At 44.7% G+C, this 19,659-nt stretch overlaps 2 protein-coding genes and 1 long non-coding RNA gene across 9 annotated transcripts in view; 1 reads left to right on the top strand and 2 right to left on the bottom strand.

Moving 5' to 3' along the window:
* Positions 1-803: 803 nt before the first annotated feature.
* Positions 804-3,716, bottom strand: HEXIM1 (HEXIM P-TEFb complex subunit 1). Of its 5 annotated transcripts, none has more exons than XM_053265719.1 (2): positions 3,695-3,716; positions 804-2,469 (listed from the first exon to the last, which is right to left on the bottom strand). In XM_053265719.1, the coding sequence occupies exon 2, from the start codon at positions 2,087-2,089 to the stop codon at positions 986-988; it is 1,104 nt and encodes a 367-aa protein (XP_053121694.1). In that variant the 5' UTR covers positions 2,090-2,469; positions 3,695-3,716; the 3' UTR covers positions 804-985. The 5 variants fall into 5 exon arrangements, with proteins under 5 accessions (XP_053121694.1, XP_053121695.1, XP_053121691.1 ...); XM_053265720.1 differs by lacking the exon at positions 3,695-3,716 and adding an exon at positions 3,207-3,227; XM_053265716.1 differs by lacking the exon at positions 3,695-3,716 and adding an exon at positions 3,207-3,223 and having other exon boundaries at positions 804-2,573.
* An 8,644-nt stretch (positions 3,717-12,360) lies between these two features.
* LOC128331621 (uncharacterized) lies at positions 12,361-19,617 on the top strand. The gene is made up of 3 exons (XR_008310370.1): positions 12,361-12,495; positions 14,613-14,723; positions 18,942-19,617. It is a non-coding gene; the product is annotated as an uncharacterized LOC128331621 (long non-coding RNA).
* The window catches only part of ACBD4 (acyl-CoA binding domain containing 4), a 42,877-nt gene continuing 36,942 nt past the window's right edge, over positions 13,725-19,659 (bottom strand). For all 3 annotated transcript variants that reach the window (XM_053265233.1, XM_053265230.1, XM_053265231.1), the window contains exons 10-11: positions 16,142-16,195; positions 13,725-14,701 (exon numbers count right to left, since the gene is read on the bottom strand). In XM_053265233.1, coding sequence (XP_053121208.1) covers positions 14,591-14,701; positions 16,142-16,195 — 165 coding nt within the window. In that variant the 3' untranslated portion in view covers positions 13,725-14,590. The remainder of the gene's footprint in view (positions 14,702-16,141; positions 16,196-19,659) is intronic.

The raw sequence follows: 19,659 nt of genomic DNA on the forward strand, positions 1-19,659 counted from the left end.
CCTCAAAGTTCATATCATTCTAGGACATAACATCTACTGAAATGGCAAAAGCAGACTATATCTACATAAACCTGCATTGGGTGTTTCATTGTGAGTAGTAAACTGGAATTAGGATTTCAGAGTCCCACCTCTGCCATGGACTGACTGTACTGTCTTGGGGAAGACACACTTCCCCATCCTCCGCTTCTCTACATACAGAACAAGAGTAACAGCAACCTGCCACACAGGGTAGTTGTGAGGCCAAATGCAGTAATGCTTTGACAGCACTCGAATAATGCTTGTAAGACACAAGGCAAGGTACAAGTGCTGCAATATTAAACTAAAATGGTTCCCTCTATTAAGGAGGTGACACACAATGGTTTAGAACTGTCTGTCTTGACTCATTTCCCATTAAAACCAATTTTATATTATGACACATCCAAAAGTCATTTGGAAAATCATTCACAATATTCTCCAAGAGAAAATATTTTGAATTATTTTTCTAGAAATCACACCAGAATCATTTCACTGACATGTCTTTAAATTTATTAGAACTTGTAGCATGAATCTTTTGTATCCTTTTTTCCAGAAAGTGACTGTTTTTACAACTTTTTGTCCCTTCCCAGTCCCATGCCCACCCCCCCCACCCCCACCCCAGGGTCATCTCCATTTTAGAAGAAAAACAAAATGCAAGTCTTGACAAGTCAGATGTAATTAAAAAAAAAAAAAAAGTTCTCCCATGAATGCTAAATATTTTCTGTTTAAAAAAGCGCCCCACTCAAAGACCCCCTGATTACACAATTAAAAAAAGAGCACACACTAGGTTATAGCTATATCTTCAAAAACAGTATGAGGTTTTGAATTTATTCTGATTAAGTCAACAAAAAGAAAAAAGTCAATTGTCTTTATATATACACACCCACAATATGGATATAGCGTCTTGCATTCTCATCTCAGGAAGGAGTCTTGTCCTACCCCATACACGTCCTCACAAAATCCCCCAGCATCACTCTCCCAACTTGGAAAGAGGTTTCTCCTGTTGTCTGTAGAGTTCATTCTCTTTCAAGAGTTTCTGGTTCTCAGCTCTCAGACTGTCCAGTTCCTGCTCTAACTGCCTTACCCTGGGGTCCTCTGTGGAGTCCCCTGCAAATTTCTTGTTCTCCACTCGCAGCCGGTTGTTCTCTTCCTCCATCCTGGAAAGACACTTCTCCAGCTCCAGGTACTCTTTGATCAGTTCCTGCTTGTTCATGTTTTGCAGGCTCTCCACGTGATACCGCTCATACGTCTCTGAGAAGTCCTTCTGCAGGAACTCGCTGCCATCCCCTCCCATCCCATCGCTGCCTCCATCCTCATCTTCCATGAAGTCTTCCTCGCTGGTGTCATCCGACTTGGTGGCAGACCTCTTGGGGCAGAGATCAGGCTTCAAGTCCGGCTCTTCCTGGTCGTGATCCTCCATCAAGAACTGCGTGGTGTTGTAGGGGGCGACTGGCTGCCCCTTGGCAAACATCTCGGCCCGCAGCCTGGAAGCACGCTGGCTTTGCTTCTCGTCAAACTTCTTCTTCTCTTCCCAGGTGAGCTTATAGTAAGGCTTCCAATGCCTCTTCTTCTTGGACGGGCGCCTCCTGTGCTTCTTTTTGCCCAGCTGCCTTTCCTCCTCTCCTCCAGGTTGGGGCCTGCACCTCTGGCCACCAGGTCCACAATAGTCTTGGCACTGTGGGTCCATCTGCAACCCCAGCTGCTCTCCATCACCAGTCTTCTGGATGTCTGCAACTGCACCACAGTTCTGGCCCTCAACCTCACCAACAGCTCCTTCCGGGGCACCCAAGCCTTGGCCTGCTCCTCCTCCTCCAACTGGCCGAGGAGTTGCACATTCCACACCTGGGCAGCCATCCTCTCCACTCAATGGGCTGCCACTTGGCTGGTTGGCCTCTCTCGGTTGCCACCTACTGTCCATCTCCTCCCCTTGGAGTAGCTGCTGACTAGTGGGTGGAGACACCAAAAAAGGTCCCCCTCCACTGCCGTCTCCACCACCTGCATGCCTGTAGGGGGAGAAGGGAGAAGTTTTGCCATTCGGTTGCTGCTGATTGGCAGAGAGGGCAGGATCGGCCATTGTTGGTGCGTTTGGCAATTTCCTCTCCAAGATGAGATTTTTTTGGGGGGGGGTTCTTTTAAAATCCAGGGGGGTTGGTTCCCTCTTCTCCTTAGAAGGTGATGGTCTTGACAACCTGCACCACTTTTAACTCCTGAAGTCTTGCTGCTGTCGCTGCCAGCTGCTACCCTTATAAATTCTCAAGAACTTCAATGTCTTTAAACCTTCAGGCACTGGTCTTCTTGTGCCCCTTGTGATCTCCAGCACAAATCCTCATGCGTTTGTGCTCCTTCTGCTGCCACACTTTGTCCTCACAAGTGTCACCACCATCAACCCTTGCAGAAGTAGGAACTCCAGCAGCTGTCTTTGTCACCCAACGGTCTTTAAACTTGCGTTAAATTCTGCAGTATAGAGCAGGGTTTGAAGAAGAAAAACACAAGTTATTTTCTGTCTAGGCTTCTCCTGCTCCTTTTCACAGCAACAGCTGCACAACGAGTTTGGACATCTGGAAAGTCAAAGTTGGGGTAAGATTAAAAAAAAACCAAAATACAGGTGTTTGAGCTAGGGCACCATCCAAGGCAACAGAGTCTTTATATCTCCCCAAAAGAAAGTAGTAATACAAGAATAAAAAAATTACAAGTTTAAAAAATAATCCAAGAGATGAAAAAGGCCATGAAAGGTTAAATAGCAGGCATCCTTTGCAGTGGCACCCAGAAATTACAAGTTGCTCCAGTTCAGGCACCAAGAAGTTAATAGTTGAACCAGTGCCAAGAAGAGTGTGCGTGCAAATATTCCCCTTCCTCTTTCAGACCCCTTTTTCTTCTTGGGGGAGGGGAAAAAAACCTCTCCGGTCCTAGCTTCAAAGGGTTAAAAAGCTACCTCAGTCCGGCCCCTAAAGGGTTAAATGGGCTCGCCAACTCGGAGAGCAAAGGGTTAACTCCTCCACGTACGCCTAACGTTCGAACACCCACCCCCCTCGCGGAGCTAGCTCCACCCCTCCCTCAGCCTCCTTCTTCCCTCACCCAAGCGCCGCCAGTTCTCTACTGCTACTCCCAGCTCTCTGCTTCGCCTTATATAAACGAGCCAGCCCACATGTCCTAGTGCGCAGACGCTTCTCATCCCCCTTCTCCCGAGGTACCTCGGGATTTGTGGTTTCTCTCTCCGATCGATTGCCCAGCTCGCTTTCGACGCAGTGACTACAATTCCCAAAATCGCAGCAGAGCCGCGCTCTGCAGCCAGTTAGATCTTGGGTAGGGCGGGACAAAAAATGAAGCGGTCTCTGATAGGCCTCCTAAACAACTAAAGCATGAATGGCTGTAGCCAGTGTCTTTCATCTGTGACTTAACCAATGGGAGGAGGGGAACGAGAGGCGGTGAAGGAGGTGGAAACTGGGGCATACCATCAGTTACACGGGTATTGAAATCTCTCGTGGACACTGAGCAGCTCTGTAGTGCTCTTATTCAGTAGATCTAAAGGCTACTGTCAACAAAAACTCTTTCTCTTTCACGATCGAGTTGACAGAACATATCCTGGCGATTCTGCCTGTAAGAAAAAAATGGTAGTGTCCAAAAAGTAGTTCCCAACGCTACTCTGAAGATTAAGAAGATTCTGAAATGATTTGCTCACTTAGAGTCCTGGAATTTCAACAACGGCTCGAGTATTAGGGGACAGAAGAGATGTCATCCGATGGCGAAAAGGATCTGGACAGGAGAGACAGTTAGGCAGTGCCTGCTAGCGGAAGAATACTATTCAGTGTGATTAGATACAGTACACGCTGCGTTAACCTATAATGGTGGCTGATCCGCGTGGAGTGAATTGTAAACAAACCGAAGGTTGAAACTAGTTCCGCCATAAAGGGACAGTGCAGCCCTTCTTCTAGATAGAATGATGTAATAGGAGGCCTGAGAAGGGGATTGTGGACTAGTGGTTAAAGACTACGGGTCTGGACTCTTCTGTTGTTGCCTTCCTTAGGAGAGGCGTGTATGGATTGCAATAGATTAAAGCAAAATGAGTTTTAGCCAGAACATCTGGGTTCTATTTTTATTTGTTTTGTTATTTATCTGTAACGAGGACACACTTGGAGTGGCTATTTTCCAGAAAGAGCTGTGCAAGGGCTGATCCGTCCTTGGATGACGTGAAAGTTCCTTTCCAGTTGCAGATGCTTAGGAGCATGCTAAGGCCACTTGGTGGTGATGCAAATGCACTTTGCACATGCTCAGAAGCCCATTTAATCTTTTAAAAAGACAATAATGGGGTCCATATTTTCAAATGAGCGAAAGCTGGAAGGCAATCAATATTGTCTCGGCCCAATACTTACTTCCACACAAGTGCAGAAACAGGAGAAGAGCTCTTTAATCCCCACCCCCAAGGGAAGCTTGGCCTTCCTTTATGCACTTCAGCTGCTCACTACTGCTTCCCAGTGTTTTGACTTGTGTACAGGAGTAAGCAGGAGCCACATAATAATAATGTGAAGACTCTGCCAACGCCTCTCCCTTGCTAATCACACTGCAAGAGAAATTAGTTAAGAAGAGCTCAGCTTGGGAATAAGTGCTTGTGGTGTACAACAGCATGTAGAGGAAGAGTGTCATATTTAGAGTTGCGGGCTATTCTTGAGGGCCACACTGGAAATCTTTGGGAGCTGGATTTGACCCCCAGATACAGTTATCTCTCACAAAGAAGGAATTAAAGCCGTCTGAGCACCACCGTTCCACTTCCATCATTATTTACTAATATAAATTTTGGCACTCTAGTGGTTACACGTGATTGGCCCTAATAAGAACAATAGATGAAGAGTTAAAACGATTCAGTGCCAGCGAAGAGATTCTTGCTTATTCCTTATGAGTTGTGTTCTTTTTTTGGCTGGCATGGTGAAGACTACTTTGCCGTGTGTTCTACATAAGGACAATGTAAACTAGAGTGATTCCTTACTGGCACTTTCTGGCACACAACATTTCTATGTTGTGTAATCATCTTACTGAGAGTCATAGAATAGAATGTGAAAAAATATTTTAAAAATATTTAATAAAATATGCAAATACAATATTGCATAGACAAAATAATGTGTGTGAGTGCATGCCAAATAAAACTGGATATAGTCAAGGTTCTATTTCTGACTAGCATTATTTTATTTTATGTATTTCGAGGATTTATACCCTGCTTTTTAATCAAATAGTCCTCAAGGTGGCTTAACAATGGGTTGCTGTAATAATAATTTTAAAAATAAACAAAAATCACACATAGACACAAGGCAACTGACAGATGGAGCAGAATATTTTTGTTCTGGTAGGTAGGGTGGAAGCAGGCTAAAAGCATGTTTAATATACTGAGCATCTATTTTTTTTCTTTCCTCACAAAACATCCCTGTGTTTATGGGACATTGTAATAAACCCCTGTTTTAGGGGCTGAGGCAGATAAAAAGTCACTGATGCAGCAGAATATTTTTCTGCTTAGCTTTGCAGCAAAGGAACTAGTATCTTGTACGATCTCAGATATAAATAGTCTAGGAGGTTACATACAGCAATTTACTTGTAAAAGCAGCTGAAGTCTTGCACTTTTTTGGTCTAAAAGTTCAGATTTTTCAAGGCTTGTTTTAATTTCCTTGCAAAAAGAACAGAAGCCCTGCAAAGTGCTTTCCTTTGAAGGTAGCTAGCCCCACTCTTGCAAAAGCTTACCTTGACTGTTGTCTTTAAAAGGGGAGGGCAGGAAATAAAATTTCAAAGAAGGTTATCCTGTGAAAGCAAAGTATTTGAAACTGAGAGTGAGAAATGGTAACTTGTCCAAGGCCATGAGACATGCAATGTTTAAACCCAGATCAGAGCCCAGTTCTGTCTTACTGGAGCACCCATTCCACACACCATCCATAATCTGCTGGAGAAAGCTATTTCATTAAAATATTTATTTTCAGTGCATCCCGGACAACAATTATTTCAGAGAGAACACATTTAACATCTCTTCTTTGGGGGCTGGGGGACAACATGAGTACTGGGGCTTGAGAGTTCAGTTTAGATCTGGGAATCCTGAATTCAAGTCATACTTCTTCAGTGGACTCACTGTGTAGCTTTGGCTCAAGATAAGCCAACCTCAGTTCTCTGTCTGCAAAATGGGAACAGCAGCAACTTCCCCACATGGGAACGGTGAGAATTCAGGTCATGTACGAAACATATTTTCTCTGTTGCAAGCCCTTGGACATTTTCCTCACTTCCTTTCAGCTTTAAAACAAAACAAAACAAAACAAAACCACAACTTGGGTTGTTCAGAGATTATTCCTGCTTTCTAGAGATCCTCAGGGTCCCATGTTTTCCAAAAGAGTTGTGTATTGGTATCTCTGACAGCAGCACAGAAAGTATTTTCCTAATAGGCCGCTTGTTCTGGCTCTCTGAAGTTTGGCCTGGCTCCTGTTTGGACAGGCTGTTCTCCCTTCGCAGCAGGAAGGAACGCCAGGCTTCTGAACACCAGACAGCTGAACACCGGGCAGACAGCTGAACACCACTAGAGCACTGTCCTTGTAACCATCTCCCTGGCAAGGCTGCCCAGCCCTTTTCTGGCTGCCAGATCTTTTGTTCATGGAAGGGAATGCAGGGTCTCCTCCACGCTGTGTCCTTAGAGAAGCCTCTGGCCCTCTTGCTTTTTCCAAGGTACTCGTCTGGCATCTCCCTGCCAAAGATTCCTTAGTTTGGAGCAGGTGCCAGGCAAATGAGGTGGTGCCCACTTGTGCAGAGGGGCCCAACATCAGTCAAGATCCAAGCAAAGCTGGCCTGACCACTGTGTTTCATAGCTTTGCTCTTGGGGGTTTCCTCACAAAGGGTGAGTTTACACAACTGTTGAACGGTAGATTGGCAGGAACGGCTGGTTTTCATCAGGCATATGTCCCTGGACTTCTGTCCATTTCTGTATCATCCAAACTCGCCAGTCTGTGGTTCCTGAACCATACTTCCCTCCAGGAACCCAACATTCATAACCTACATTTGAAGTTGGGTGGTGAATGTTGGATGACAGTGGGATGCGTTTACACACAACGCATAGTCAACGTGTGGAATTTTCTGTCACAAGATGTGGTGACAGCCAACAACCTGGTTTAAGAGGGGCTTGGATAACTTCATGGAGGAGAGGTCCTTTTTAAGGAGGCTTTTAAATATCATTATTGTTTTGTTATATCTGGTAGGTTATTTAGCTTCTTTAGCTTTTTATAATTTTCAGTTTTAATTTGAACCTAATAATTGTTTTTAATCTTACTTAAAAATAATAATAATAAATTTTATTACTTGTATCTGTGTCTATCTTATTGTTGTAAGCCGCCCTGAGCAGTACTGCACTGGAGGGGAGGGGTATAAATATTTTAAACAAATAAATAAACAAACTGTATAACTTGCTAGGGTCTGCACATCTAACTGCTGCTAAAAGGTGTACTGCAGTGGTGGCTTAAAGAACTGCCAACCCTAATTTAAGTTGAATTTATTCACACTGATCCAGTGAGGGCAAATTGTACAAAACTGGAATTCGATATGTGGCAGAGAAGAGGATGCAAAATTCCATAAATCACCCTATGCTTTGGTTCCCTTTGCAGCAATCCAATTCTGACTACCTGGGAGGATAGTGAATTTCTGCTATGCTCATTGGTTCCCTGGGGCAGAGTGTTGTGTGGAATGCTAAAATGGGAATAAGAGAGCTTCTTTGAGTTATGTTATTTTTGTGGCTGGGGGAAAGTATTGCCAGCTACTCTTAATCTCACTATACAGGTTGTGGGCCTCTTTCCTATCTGTCTTGAGCCAGTTCTTAGGGTCTCTCATAGTCTATCATGACAAAGAAGTGAACCGATTGTTAAGGTGATGCAGCCAGCTAGACAAGGTTTTTCCACTCATTATACTTTTATCCCACTTTTCATCCAAAGAGCTCAAGGTAGAAGACATGGACACACACACACACCCCTCTCACAACAATCCTCCAAGGTAGGCCAGGCTGAGAGATAGCAACATGCCCAAAATCACTCAGAAAACTTAGTGGCTGAATAGGGATTTGAATCCAGTTCATGCTGGTGTTAAGACTAGCACTCTAGTCACTATCGTATCTCTTGATCTATCCACTCAGCCATTATCAGTGGCTCCCACTGAGTTCTACAGGACAAAATAAACCAGCAGAAATCTGAGACGCAGTTGAGAGGAGATAGAGTTTGCCGCTCATGCCAACCAATGAGGTCACTAGGGGCATGTTTAGCCTCCACCTCACAAGTAGCTCTGGGTGCAATGCTTTTCTTTTCTTCCATAGTAATGAATGGATGCCATCCCCTCCTGTGTGGGGGGGAAAGCATTAAACGTGGGAACATTGTACTGACGAACCTGCCCTCCACCCTACCAGTGAGTAGCCCAACCCTCCCTGTGGGGTACTCTTAGTATGTGTTCGCATGCATGTGCACATATGCAATGTGTCATTGTGCAGGGCACACACAGGACCACTCTGGCTAATACGATAAGGAAAATTACTCCAAGTAGTCCCATTGAAATAAAGAGGACAAGCTAGGCATTGCCTAACACTCTTTTAATTTCAATGGGACTGCCCTGAGTAATTTCCCTCATCATGTCAGCCACTGTATCCTCTCCAGGGGGCTCTGCAATATTCAGGACCTCTGTTCACAATCCACCACATACATCTTGATCGACATTTTGCCAGGAAGCTTTTCATACCCGGCTTTAAATTCATATCTCCTCCGGAATGGAGGCGTGCGTCCACATATCAGCCAAATTTACCCCAAAGTCTGTGCAAGCTATAGGAACATAGGCACATAGGAAGCTGCCATTAACTGAGTCAGACCATTGGTCTATCTAGCTCAGTATTGTCTTCACAGACTGGCAGCAGTTTCTCCAAGGTTGCAGGCAGGAATCTCTCTTAGCCCCCTTCTCGTAATCAGGTTAGTAAACTTGTATGTCATTTATGCAATGCTCGTGCATAGGAATAGGGAGGGAAGACGCGACCAAGAGGTTCACGCAGATGAGACAGTAAATCTCTTCCGGAAAAGTTTGTATGGTTATGTGCAAAAAGACAAGAGTATCTCTTCTAAACAGCAATGGGACAAATTGTGGAAATGGACGTCGGACATAACCCCCCCCCATTACCTGATGTGCCTTGTAATCCCCCACCCCCGAGTTACAGTACTACCTGCATATACTTCATAACTTGTGTGTTTCCAAATTCTTGTGTGTAAATCTTTGTAGATATATCATGTACAAACAACCACTTTGTATATAATTGTGCTTTGGCAACGTACTGTAAGCTTTGGTAGTTTGTTGGTTCAATAAAAAAATCTTGTCCTATTAAAAAAATAATAATCTTGTCCTATCTTGGAGATGCTGTCAGGGAGGGAACTTGAAACCTAGATGCTCTTCCCAGAGCGGCTCCATCCCCTGAGGGGAATATCTTACAGTGCTCACACTTCTAGTCTCCCATTCATATGTACCCAGGGCGGTCCCTGATTAGCTAAGGGGACAAGTCAAGGTGCACTTCACACACAATCCGTTTTTTTTAAAAATCATGCATTAAAGTGTAGCCTGATTTATATCCAGGGTAAAAAAAAATCAACTTTTTTGCGTCGGTTTTTTTGGGCAACTTCGAATTCTCAGTAAAGCCTTGCAGAAAACCCGCAGTAAGGTCTGAGAAAGCTCGTATGACTGGGGAAAGTTCCAGCTGGAAATAATCATGAGTTATCTCACAGTGTTAATTATTTATTTTAAAACACTTCTACCTGCCTGTATGAATCAGATATTTAACAGTAGCTGTATTTTCCCTAGACCAAATTGCAGGGCTCTGTGTATGTAAAAACAAGGCCAGGAGAGCTAACTTCACCTATAGGGTGCAGCTTGACTCACTTGCCCAAGTCATCAGGCATGATTGTGCTGCCTGAGAAGTCCCTCCTATCTGGTGGTAGTATCTTTGGGGCTGGATTGTACAGCTTGCCCAGCGAAGACTAGAGTGGTGGGTAGGTGAAGGATCTTGCCTGCGTGGCTTTAAATCCTTGAGAGAGGCAGGCAGGCAGCCAAAGAGCATCAGCTTTGTACCTGAAGAACTCCCTACTTCCCTATGCTGTGGCAGAATTAATGTAGAAGATGTGTATTTCTTAGGAGGTAGAAAAATATACACATACATATATTTCCAAATGTGTTTACTGGAACATGGCAGCCATTGGGTCAATGGGACAGAATCACTCATATTATTTCTTTACTACCCCTACAGGGCCAGTTCATACATGATGAACAGTCTATATGTGCGCATTCTAAACTATCCTTAGGTGCACACAAGGATGGAGAGAGATCAGTATAAACCAGACAGTCAGGTATGGCCAAACAGACTATATCCTTTAATCAGTAGATTAATCAACTATATAATTAATAAATTTGTTGTGACCAGTTTTAATTGGTGAGTACATGGGCTGAGAATTAAGGGTAACTTCTTTTTGTTCCTTTTTTTTTTTTTTAAGGCTGTGTTGGCCTTGGTGTGTTACTGTAACAGAAAATGAAAATACATCATCAAAGATCAGTTAGTCCCCTGCTAAATGATCAAAGAGGCACCTTTAAAAAGTGGTGATTCTCTTTATTGAGCAGGGGGTGAGCAGCTGGCCCCATCCATCCCCAGCACAGCATCCTTCCAGTGGCTGTTGCTGGTGTCTACCTTATGTTTCTTTTTAGATTGTTAGTCCTTTGGGGACAGGAAGCCATTTTATTTATTTATTTCGATCTATGTAAACTGCTTTGGGAACTTTTGTTGAAAAGTGGTATATAAATATTCACTGTATTTGTATTCGTAAAGACCAGCCTTTCCCCTTCTAACCATGACTGGCAGCTTTTCTTTTATTAAATTATAGGCTGTCTTACACATTATTCAATACTAAAAACATATTGTCTCACATGATGCACAGCGTTACATCTGTGCTGCGGACTTGTAAACAGCCCTGATGTCCCATTGTGGCAAATGGGGAAAACTGCAATAGCACTGTATGCACAACCACTGCTTACAAGTTTGCAGCAGCCCTGTGGTAGAGAGTTATGGAAAAGCAGTTCTGCACATCATGTGGGCCATTATTTTCCATTTATACCCCACTTTTCAACCAGAGGTCCTCAAAGCAGCATATATACTGTGGTTTGGGTAATATGCACATTTATTTAAGCTGAATTGATTAATTGGCTGAAGATACTATGATGACCAGGACCAGGCACAATCAACAGGAAAGGGCCACCATTGTGCCCATCTTGTGTGCTTCTTGACTTCATCTGGATGCCCACTTTTTGGCAAGTACTGGACTCATTGGCGGACACAATGAGGAAAACTAGTCAAAGCACTCCCAATGAGATTAAAAAGACTAGTTACACATTGCCTAACTTGTCCTTTTAATTTCAATGGGGCTACTTTGACTAATGTTCCTCATTATCAGTCACTGGATCTTTGATCTGATCCAGCAAGGCAACATATGGTTTTTATGAAAGGTGCCACACCCATTGTTCTAAAAGCACAGAGACAGGTGGAGATGAGTTACTGTTGATGGAAGAGTCCCTCTGTCCATGAACAAAGGGGATCTCATGTGAGCTCTCTGAAGCATGCCTATCATAGTGCCCATGGGACTGAGGTATGAATTAGGGCATCCTTCGTTTGAATCCCACCTCTGCCATGAATTCAGCAAGTGGCCTTCCTCTCAGCCTCAGATGCAATATGTGGATAATGCCACTTACTTACCTCTCAGAGTTACTGAAAATATAACATGAAGAAAAAAAAGATGTGAAGTTATTTGGACATTGACAAGTGCCAAACACACACTAAGATTTCTTTGAGGTCATTCCCATAATCAAAAATTGTTCTACCCAGGTTAGGGAGCTCTGTGTGCTCCCAATTTTTGGTTGTGTGGAAGCAACGTAGGAGGTAGGGGTGTGCACAAAACCGGTTTGTCCAGTTCAGTTTGAGTCCAGATTGGACTCGAACCGGACCAGGCATGTTCAGTTTTGTGCACACCCTCCCCCCCCGCCCCAGTGTGGCTCAAATTCGTGCTGGTCCGTGGTTCGAGAAGTGTGTGTGTGTATATATAGATAGATAGATAGATAGATAGATAGATAGATAGATAGATAGATAGATAGATAGATAGATAGTTGCCACTTCTGGGGGGTGCAGCTGCAGCCATGGGGGTTATTTAAAGCTTCTCCCTCCCTCCCCCAGCCTCCCCCTGGTATTTTCCGGGCCAGTTCGGCCCATTTTCGGGCCTTTCCAGCCCTCTCCCCTCTTATGGCAGCCATTTTGAAGGCCGTCGCGCATATACACAGGCTATTTGCATGCCTAGGTGATCACCTGGAAAATACCAGAGGAGGCTGGTGGGGGAGGGGGAAGCTTCAGAGACATACCCACGGCTGCGGCAGCACCCTCTAGAGGCGGCAGAATGATCCCAAGCCCAGCAGTGAGTATGTATATATACTATATATATATATATGCCCAGCAGTGAGTATGTATATGTATATATACTCCCGTATGCCATATGCAGCGGAGGGCGGGTGAAGAATGTGGTGGGGCGGGCAAGCAAAAAAAAAAGCGGCATTGGGGTGGGGGGAGAATGTGGCAGCAGCAAACTAGGGGTGCAGATGCTCTGAGTGTGATCAGCAAGTGTGTATATGTGTGTGTATATATATCTAATTTGTTTGTTTACTTTTTGAACCTTGGACCCCACCTGTGGGGTTTGGCTTGGTTTGATGGCACCTTGAGCTGGTTCACACATCCCTCGTAGGAGGATAACCTGGGTAGCTTTTCCTTCTACCTTGCTTCCACACAATCACTTCTACCCAGGTTTTCATCTTACCTTGCTTTCACACAACCAAAAATTGGGAGCACACACAGCTCCCAAGCCCGGGTAGAAGTAGAACACCATTTTTAATTGTGTGAATGACCTCTTTGTCTTCTCTCCTCTTACCAGCGGCGTAGCCACTATTGTGCATATAGGTTCAAAGAACCCGGGCCACCAATGGTAGGGGCTGCTGAAGCCCCCGGGGGGGGCGTGGCTTGGGCTCTGGAGGAACCCTAAACAAAACCCACCCCACCCACCAACCGGGCTACTGGGAGACCCGAGTGAGCGCTTGCCAATCCTTTTCAGGCAGTGTTTGCTGCCTGAAAGCGTCTATTCCCCTTTCTCTCCCTCCAGAGGGGCGTGGCCTCGAGCTCCGAAGAGCCCGAGCGAGTGCTTCCGTGTCATTTCAGGCAGCGTTTGCTACCTGAAAGCGTCTATTCTCCCTTTCTCTCCCCTCTAGGGAGAGAAACGCTGCCTGAAAAGGATCGGCAAGCTCTCGCTCAGGGCTCCCAGTAGCACGGATGGGGGTGGGGTTCGTTCGGGGCACATCCCGTGCGCGTGACGCAGGCCACTGCTTGGCTGGCTTTGCGCCGGCCTCTTACCCTTTAATAACATGCAGATAGATCACGAGCCGATTGCTCACTTCTGGAAGAGATTGGGGGAGCCTGACACTGGCAACCTCTGACCACCCTGTGTCTGTAAATGACAAACTTTGCTAAAGAGTTTCATTTCCCCAGCAAGGAAGGACAGCGACAAATGGCATACAAGAGGCATTAAACTGCCTGCTGGAGAACTCTGTCAGTTTTGCCACTACTGGGCTTTTTGAAATAACCAGGCATGATGAGACTGAAGAGGACTGCAGTGTCTTTATCATCAAACCATTTCCCGTGACTAAAACACTGTAGAAGCCCTGAGACCCCAAAGCCAGGAGAACCAGTTTCAACTCAATTCATCCCCCTCCTTAGCAACTGGAGGAGCTGAAGCAAAAAAGGGCCGCCTCCTGGATTAGTCAAGGGGAGTTTTGCACCCCTCCCTCCCCCAGTCTCCAGAATCGAGCTGGTCTTGTGGTAACAAGCATGGCTTGTCCCCATAGCTAAGCAGGGTCTGCCCTGGTTGCATCTGAATGGGAGACTTGATGTGTGAGCACTGGAAGATATTCCCCTCAGGGGATGAAGCCTCTCTGGGAAGAGCAGAAGGTTCCAAGTTCCCTCCCTGGCTTCTCCAGGATAGGGCTGAGAAAGATTCCTGCCTGCAACCTTGGAGAAGCCGCTGCCAGTCTGTGAAGACAATACTGAGCTAGATAGACCAATGGTCTGACTCAGTATATGGCAGTTTCCTATGTTCCTAATCTTGCTAAGTGAAGAGCTATGCTGCATGATGCACATGCAACTCAAGGCATAATCCGATTGGCTTGTCAGAAGAAACCTTATCCATTGAGGCCTCAGTTTCCCTCTGCACCCTTGTGAATGCTGACTGAACAAATCTCCCCTCCCACCTCAATTTCACTTTGCAGTCACTTTTCCCAATCCCCTCTTTTTGGTACAAAACAAATCTGATTTCCATCCGGTCCCAGAATTGTGTTTCTAAGATTAGGCAAAGATCAAGGTATACAGTCCCTTGGCAGGCAGCAGTGTTGGTAGGACTCCAATGTCTAGAGTTTTAAACCTTCAGATTTTTTTCAGTCATTTCAAATAGTTTATTTCTTTCTCTTTCTCAATTCATCTCTTCCGGCTCTGAAAGCGCCAAAGGAGCCACTGGACAATGAAAGGCCAGGCCAGCAAGAACAAGGTGGTGCCAGGAGACAGCCGTATGGGCCAACGTCGTGGTTCCTGTGAAGCAAGAAATGGAAGGGTGAGAAAGAAACACCCCAGATTGGAAAGAAGGAAAAGCACTGGAGACAGAATGCCGCCCGCCCCCTGGTTACAGGCAGCTTCACACCAAGCAGATGGGGTTTCTGCAGTTGGCATACATTTTCCTAGTCTGGGAATTGGGGAGGGATGAAAACCTGAATGGACTAATACATGTGTGAATCAACTGGTACTCATTCATCAACGTTTCCAAATTATTTATTTATTTATTTGATTTATATACCGCCCTTCCAAAATGGCTCAGGGCGGTTTACAATTAAAACAAGCCACTAAAACAATGAAAGGTAAAACAAATTAAAAACAATATATCAACAATTAACAATTTAAAAGCATTTTAAAACAATTAAACAGTTACAGTAATTAAAAGCCCCAAAATCAGGTTAGAATTTAAAAACCCTGGAAAGCCAGGCCAAACAAATACGTTTTAAGGGCTCTCCTGAAGGGTAATAAAGAATTCAAATTACGGATTTCCGCAGGGAGCGCATTCCACAGCCCTGGAGCAGCCATAGAGAAGGCCCGCCTCCGAGTCGCCACCAGACGAGCTGGTGGCAACTGGAGACGAACCTCCTCAGATGACCTTAATGTGCGGTGGGGATCACGCAGAAGAAGGCGCTCTCTAAGGTAACTCGGGCCTAAGCCGTTTAGGGCTTTAAAGGTAATAACCAGCACTTTGTATTTTGCCCGGAAACATATTGGTAGCCAGTGCAATTATTTCAAAATAGGCGTAATATGGTCTCTCCGGGTTGCCCCAGAGACCAATCTGGCTGCCGCATTCTGAACTAATTGAAGTTTCCGAACTACGTACAAAGGCAGCCCCACGTAGAGCGCATTGCAATAGTCAAGCCGGGAGGTTACCAGCTGGTGCACCACTGTTTTGAGGTCATCCTCCTCAAGGAATGGACGCAGCTGTCGAATCAGCCGGAGCTGATAGAAAGCACTCCTGGCCATGGCCTCCACCTGAGAAACCAGGTGTAGTCCAGGAGTAGTCCCAAGCTGCTTAACTGGGGAGAAGTTTGCTAGCAAGCTAAGATGTGGGGGTACTGTTATGGGTGACATATGCACAGAGGCACACTCTCGGTCTTCTTTATTATCACTTCCTATGTTTCTAGAGCTGAGCCCTAGCATACAGATTAGGATCGAGGGCTTAAATTAACTCAGGGGTTCTCAAACCAGGGACCCCAGATGTCGTTGGACTTCAACTCCCATAATCCCCAGCCACAATGGCCTTCAGAGCTGAAGTTCAACAACATCTGGGGACCCAAGTTTGAGAACCCCTAAATTAAGTCATGCTCCTAATCCCACGTCAGCATTCGCAGTCAGTCCCTTTAGGTGTCTGCTTGTATCAGTGGGCTAAAAAACAGCGGCTGCATTTGGAATATCAGCCACAGTGGGACACCATACCTTTGCATCGTACAATGTGATTGGTTGAAGAGGATTCCACATAGATGTGTGACCCTGAAAGACAAAAAAATTATGATGAGCATCATCATATCATTTTTATACCCTAATTATCTTCAGACGGTGGTAAACTGGACATTACTTAAAGCACATGATTGGGGCTGGCATACTTGTCTTTTATTTAATAAACAGCAGCTAGAGCATGACTGTAGCAGAGGGTTAAATCCTAAACTGTCTCCCACACCACACTGTGGTCCAGATCGACAGAGGCCCCAATCTGGCTGCTCTTTACTGAATATAAAACAAGCACATTAACCCAATCATGTGTTTATGTATAGTTTGAACCTCAGTTTTCACACTATACATGCTAGAAGCCTGTGTACTATCCCAATCTGTGCTCAATTTTTAATAGACTGTTCTGAGTCGTCTTCCCCCCGCCCCACTACCAAGCCCAAAATAACATAAAATAAAAGTAAAAATTGAATCCTTGGCTGTTTTGCCTATGTTTCACAATGACTTCTGTCCACCTCTAGGCTCATCCCTCTTTCTCAGAGTTGTAGTAGTAGTAAGTTTATTTACGGTCCATGACCAAATTAGGGTTAATATTCCTTTCTCAATTTTTGTTTTAAGAGTCTGTTTGTATGCACGACCCCTTATTCACCAATATCCGCTAAGAGTGACCTCTGCTCAGCAATGTCATCTTGTTTCTGTTTCTGTTTCCCCCCTGCAGTTTCTTGTAGACATCTTTCCTATGTTCTCTAACCCCTCTCCCTACCCCAAATCTGACCTTGCCCTCAGCAGTGCTGAAGGGACACACATCTGGCTATGCACAAGTTTGGCCGTAACAAAAATCCCATTTAACTCATCAATCCCTTCCCCAGAAAATGAAAAGAGGCCAGTTATTAACAGAATGAATGTACTGGAGGGTGTAGAGTGGGCTGTTCAGGATGCACGGAGCACATAGGACAAAAGACCCCACACACCACCTCAAGATTATACCTGCGGTGCACTGGGGTGATCATGTGCCTCAGCTGTTATTGACCTAAAGAGTAGTCTGATGACACATTACAGAATCCTGCTGTTCAGGCTAAGTCACTGTAGCCCAGCCTGGATGGAAGACTACCTGGAAAGTAGTCTTGCAAGCAACTCTGAGGGTGTCTACAAGCATGCCTTCCAAACAGGAATTGCTGTGTTTACTTTCCCTTTGGAGTAAGCCCAGTTTCTCTACGTCTTCACAGTGCTTTTGACACACATCTGCAGTCTGCACTAGCTAATACAGGGATGTACAACTCTGGCCCTCTAGCTGGTTTTAGACTACATCTCACATCAGCCCCAGCCACAGTGACCAATAGTCAGGGGTGATGGGAACTGTAGGCCAACATCTGCGGAAGGGTCGAAGTTGTGCAGTCCCAGGCTAATAGAACATAAGAACAGCCTTGCTGGATCAGGCCCATGGCCCATCTAGTCCAGCATCCTGTTTCACAGGGGCCCACCAGATGCCCCTGGGAGCCTACAGGCATTAGGATGTCCACTTTTTTGTTCTTCAACACACCACTTGCCCGGTTAAGTGGTCAAGAATTCACGTTATTTTAGGGATGGGGTGGTGGATGAAATTGCTGCAAAAGTGTGTTGGGGAGGATTAATGATGCCACAAAGCAGCAGCCAATCAGTACTGTGAAATGGAGGCTTCTGTTGCAAACTAGCAGAACCTGTTTTCCTCGACCTCTGCCCTGGAGCAGGTTAGAAGCACAGTGGGTTTGTCTATATGCGTTCTGAGCTATTTAGAGGAAGAACAGGACAAACCATAAGTGTGACTGATTGCCAGCAATTGCCAGAAGGTTGTGATTGGTCCTGGTAGAGCCATGACGTATGCTAGGAAACACCTTTGCATCAAAGGGGGAAGCTTTGTTGGACAGCCCCTATTTTTCTGAAGTCATATGGGTTGGGACTTGGCAGGGCAGGGCCTTTTCTGATACCCAGGTTTTGGCACTCTCCACCTAGAGAGAGTAATCGGCCTAGTCTGGTAATTCCAAACTGTGTGCCGTGCAAAAGGAATTCTAAATTAATTAAACGAAAGATTTCATTGAATCCAAAGCATGCGCACAATGAGGCTGCCTACGGCATCTCTGCATTACTTACTACTCTGGGCTTGCCTCCTTCCCTGAACAGTGACTCATGCACAATCCTAGGAACTGACTTCCTCTGAAGGTGGGTCCTTTGCAGGTCTAGGAACAAAATGCGCTTCTAGTTTTAATCTAAAAGACAAGTGTACCTCAGTGTTCAGGAGACCCTAATCTAATCAATTCCTCCTTTGCGTATTTATACCCTGCTTTTCTTCTATTCCAGAACCCAAGAAAGCTTACACAGGGCTTTCTAGATGGTCACCCCTCCAGGCGCTGCCTAGATTTAGACCTGTTCAGCTTCAGTGTATCATGTGCCCTCGGACCATGCCCTGGAACCCAGGCATCAGTGTTCCTTCTGATTTCCAGTTGTTGTTGACTACAACTCCCACAATCCCCAAGCAAAAGCCATTGCAGCTAGGGATTCTGGGAGATGTAGTCAACATCTGGGAATCCCTTTTAGAGGAAACACTGCCAGGCATGGTCTCCTTCTGTGAACTGGTAAAGACCTTTTTAATATACAGAAGCTTTCTTCAGCTACTGATATTGATGCAGCTATTTTTAAAAGAAATCTTAGCTGAAATGTATTTTTCATTGCTTTGAATAGAGACTTTGGTATTTTTTTTAAATGATTTTCGATGATCTATGTTCCATTAAACATTTTTTCACATTATATTTTACAGTTCTCTCAGGAAGATTATACTACAGAGAAATACTGTGCAGCAGTAAGGAATAAATCTAGCTTACAATATCTGTATGTGGAATACACAGCAAGACAGTCTTCACTGAACAACTGTCTAATGAAGTTAAATACAACCCAAGAAAAGAACTAAACCTATATTGAATTTTAAAAAGACTGTTTCCTGGCACTGAGAAGTGTGACTCTTCTGTTCTTATTACGCCCAATAAACCACCATCGTGCCAAAACTATATTACTAGATCCAAATGGAATGGGTGGTGTTCAGGTTGATCTAATCCTCTCTCGGTTACTCTCGCCATAAGAGATAAAAAGGAATCATGAAGTAGGAATTCCCCTGATTTGCCATTTTAAGTTGCGGAGAAAGCATTTTCATTAGCAAAAGATTCCAGATTTTGTAGAACCAACTCGCCACTATAGAGATTGTTAAAATTTATGTTATTAGCAACCATGATTTTGGAAAGCTGAAAGAATTTTTGTTGAATCTTAAGATGTTCATGCTTCCAGTATGTATGAAGACGTGCTACTCGAGTAGAGCTAGGGATTTCTGTTTTTGCAATGTCTTTGATTAGCTTTAGGACTTCATTCCAGTAGCTTCATCACATGCATACTGTAGCAATTTGTAATATGTTCTAATCTGTAATATAGCTATATTGCCTTGAGGGCTTTTTCAGTCAAAAAGTTATTAATCTATTTGTGAATAG

Source organism: Hemicordylus capensis, chromosome 6 (genome assembly GCF_027244095.1).
Source record: "Hemicordylus capensis ecotype Gifberg chromosome 6, rHemCap1.1.pri, whole genome shotgun sequence".
Lineage (NCBI taxonomy): Eukaryota > Metazoa > Chordata > Lepidosauria > Squamata > Cordylidae > Hemicordylus > Hemicordylus capensis.